Below are 2,650 nucleotides of genomic sequence, written 5' to 3' on the forward strand. Positions count from 1 at the left end.
CAAAGTTACCTGGCTGGTTGTGGCTTTTATTTGGTAGTGCTATTTCCTAGACTCAGTTCTGGCCTCCATCCTTGAAGCCTGGTGTCCAGATGAAAACTAACATTGCCAGACTAGGAGATGTGGAGTTTTGCTCACTGCCTGGTTTTGTAGTTTAGCTCCCTTTGTCCCTTTCGTTTCTGCACCGTCGCGGTACTTGGGCAACGCAGCAATTCTTGCAGATTCCCAGGCTTTTCTATTTCTTTTACGTTAATGCAACGAGTAAAATACTCTTTTTCAGAGCTGCGAGCGTTTGCAATGCGTCTGGGGATTATTCACGTGGTAACGAGCCCACAGCCCCGCTCGCCTCGCTGGGAAAAGAGAACCAGGAATAAAAGCCCAATCGATATCGCGATTCCATTTTTTAAAAGCGAATCTTAGCCAATTAACAGCAATAAAACCTGGCCTCCTTTTTGAAGTGCTAACTAAAATATTCGAGGGGGGTAGTTGGGAATGTTGGTCCTTTTGCAATTCGCATAGAGAAGGCGAGCTAATACCATTAAACAAAAGGCACTAAGCCACATATTCAGGCTTAGTGAATTCAGCAACTTTTTATATGGGCAATTTGTTTAAGCTTAGATTTCGGAGTACGATGTGGAATATATGTGGTTGAAACCTGATCTGCCTTGGCCAGATTCCTTACATCCATCCATCCATTTATCCGTTTAGAGAGGATAACCCAGAGCATTTTACACGTACAGCTGAACGATTTTATTTTTAAAGTGTTACTTGGAGGAACGCCATTGTCCACTGCTAATTTTAAATTCAACGCATTCAATAGCCCCGTTTACACCTAAGCCATTATCCTGGGCTTTCGTTTATGGCAGCTGAAATGTGTAGCAGAGCTCGTGGATATGTTTTTATTTGGGTTATTGAAGACCTTTTGGGCTCTCCCTGTTTTCCCTCTAGTGAATTGTTGTGTGCTGTATAGCCAGGGTGATGCTCCGTCCAAAAGCGCCAGTGTAATGTTTCCCTAACCTTCTACAGAGCCGAAATGAACCCAAGGATAAGATTATAGTTTCCTCTGTGATTTTTTTTTTTTTTTACGGCTTTTTAAGGACCGGGGTGTTAAAATATTTTGCGGAACTGGAGAGGTAGATTAGCAGGGTTTCTTGCCAAAGCTGGGAAGCTGGTATTACAGACTGTCCCAGGGGGAAATCGCTCACATTAACCACTAAATGAATATTTGACAAGGGCTCATTCGGGGGTATTATTACTACAAACGGGTCCCTACTGGACTTTCCAAGGGTCAAAGAGCAATGGTTCAATTAATTATTTAGACTGTTAGTAGATTTGGTTGTAATAGCTGTACTTATTTCTGCAACCGACAGCTTCTTGCGGTGGGGGACCTGGGGAGAGGCTCTCTGCCTCGCAGCCCCTGCTGCAGCCCGCGGGCGGGCAGCGACGGGGCGAGCGGCTGCCGGCTGCCAGCAGGCATTTTTTGGCTGAAAAATATATTTTTAGTCCTTGAGGTGCCCACTGGTGCCGTGTGGGACACCGGGGGTGGCGGTGGTCCCCGCAGCAGCGTGGTCTCTCTCAAGATTGCTTCCCCCTCGTCCCCAACGGGCAGCAGACCTGTGTATCTGTCTCCGAAGAGGAGGTAGATAGCTCAGCAATGTAAGTAGTGTATTATACAGGTCCCACTGAAAGAAAGAGGCCCATTACTGATAGGTGTGATTAGATACACTTCAGTTATTTAAATCCTGATCTAACTCAAATATTAAAATCTAACGCCTGCTTCGGGTGCGTACGAGATTTCCGAGGATATATGCAAAATGCTGACATTCAGATGGCAGGAGAGCTTCGTCTTTGCGTTATTAACGCCAGCCAGCCTCGCCTGACACTGGCGTTTCAACATTTTTGTTGTTGGGGGGGGGGGCGAGAGAAGGGAGGATTATTTTGTTTAATTTCTACAACAAACATGTCCGCAGTAGTAGATACTAAAAAAAAAAAATGCTGGGAGTGTGCGATTAGGTGACAATAATATATGTTGAATGAATAAGAGATAAGCTGCAAGGGGGGAGAGGGAAGCAGTAATTACAAACCCAATTCATTCAGCTTTTCAGGACTTTTGTTGTGGGAGCTCCATTGACGGGCTTCGAGCTGCCAGTTTTCTCACATTAAAAAGAACTGATCAGCGCCTCAGGGGGACAAGCAACACCGCTTAACTGCATAGTGATGGGGTCCTCATTTAGAGCCATTACAACAAGAAAATTAAACAGAGCCTTTGTGTGCACCAGGTTTACTTTTCAATTGCTGACAGTTTATAGCTAACTGCTCAGAGATTGAAGTTTGATTGCGGTTTGATCGCCTGCTAGTTAGCACCACCGCTATTTTAGTTTTGGTAATTAAAACCAGTTTTTCTGACGACGGCACGGGGAACTGCAAGAACTTTGGTGCTGTTTTGCTTTTGAGGAACCAGTGCACTTGGCGAGGACGTACGGCGCTGAAGTGAGTGTGGGGGCTGTTTCCCTTGCGAGCCGAAAAGAAAAGGAACCCAGGGACGGAAATCCTCGGAGCTGCACCTTTGGCTGGGCGACGGCGGGAGGGCGAGCTCCGTCCCCCGGGGTCGGCACCGCGCCGGGCGCCCGGCCGGCTCTGCCCGGGGACCGGC

General features: G+C 46.9%; 1 protein-coding gene across 1 annotated transcript in view; it reads right to left on the reverse strand.

Moving 5' to 3' along the window:
* TSTD2 (thiosulfate sulfurtransferase (rhodanese)-like domain containing 2) overlaps positions 1-2,650 on the reverse strand; it is a 19,151-nt gene that overhangs the window by 15,940 nt on the left and 561 nt on the right. Inside the window, exon 2 of the mRNA XM_010578162.1 lies at positions 2,283-2,508. Within this exon, the coding sequence (XP_010576464.1) occupies positions 2,283-2,508 (226 nt within the window). The remainder of the gene's footprint in view (positions 1-2,282; positions 2,509-2,650) is intronic.

The sequence above is a fragment of the Haliaeetus leucocephalus genome, unplaced genomic scaffold (assembly GCF_000737465.1).
Source record: "Haliaeetus leucocephalus isolate CR32 unplaced genomic scaffold, Haliaeetus_leucocephalus-4.0 Scaffold605, whole genome shotgun sequence".
Taxonomy (NCBI): Eukaryota; Metazoa; Chordata; class Aves; order Accipitriformes; family Accipitridae; genus Haliaeetus; species Haliaeetus leucocephalus.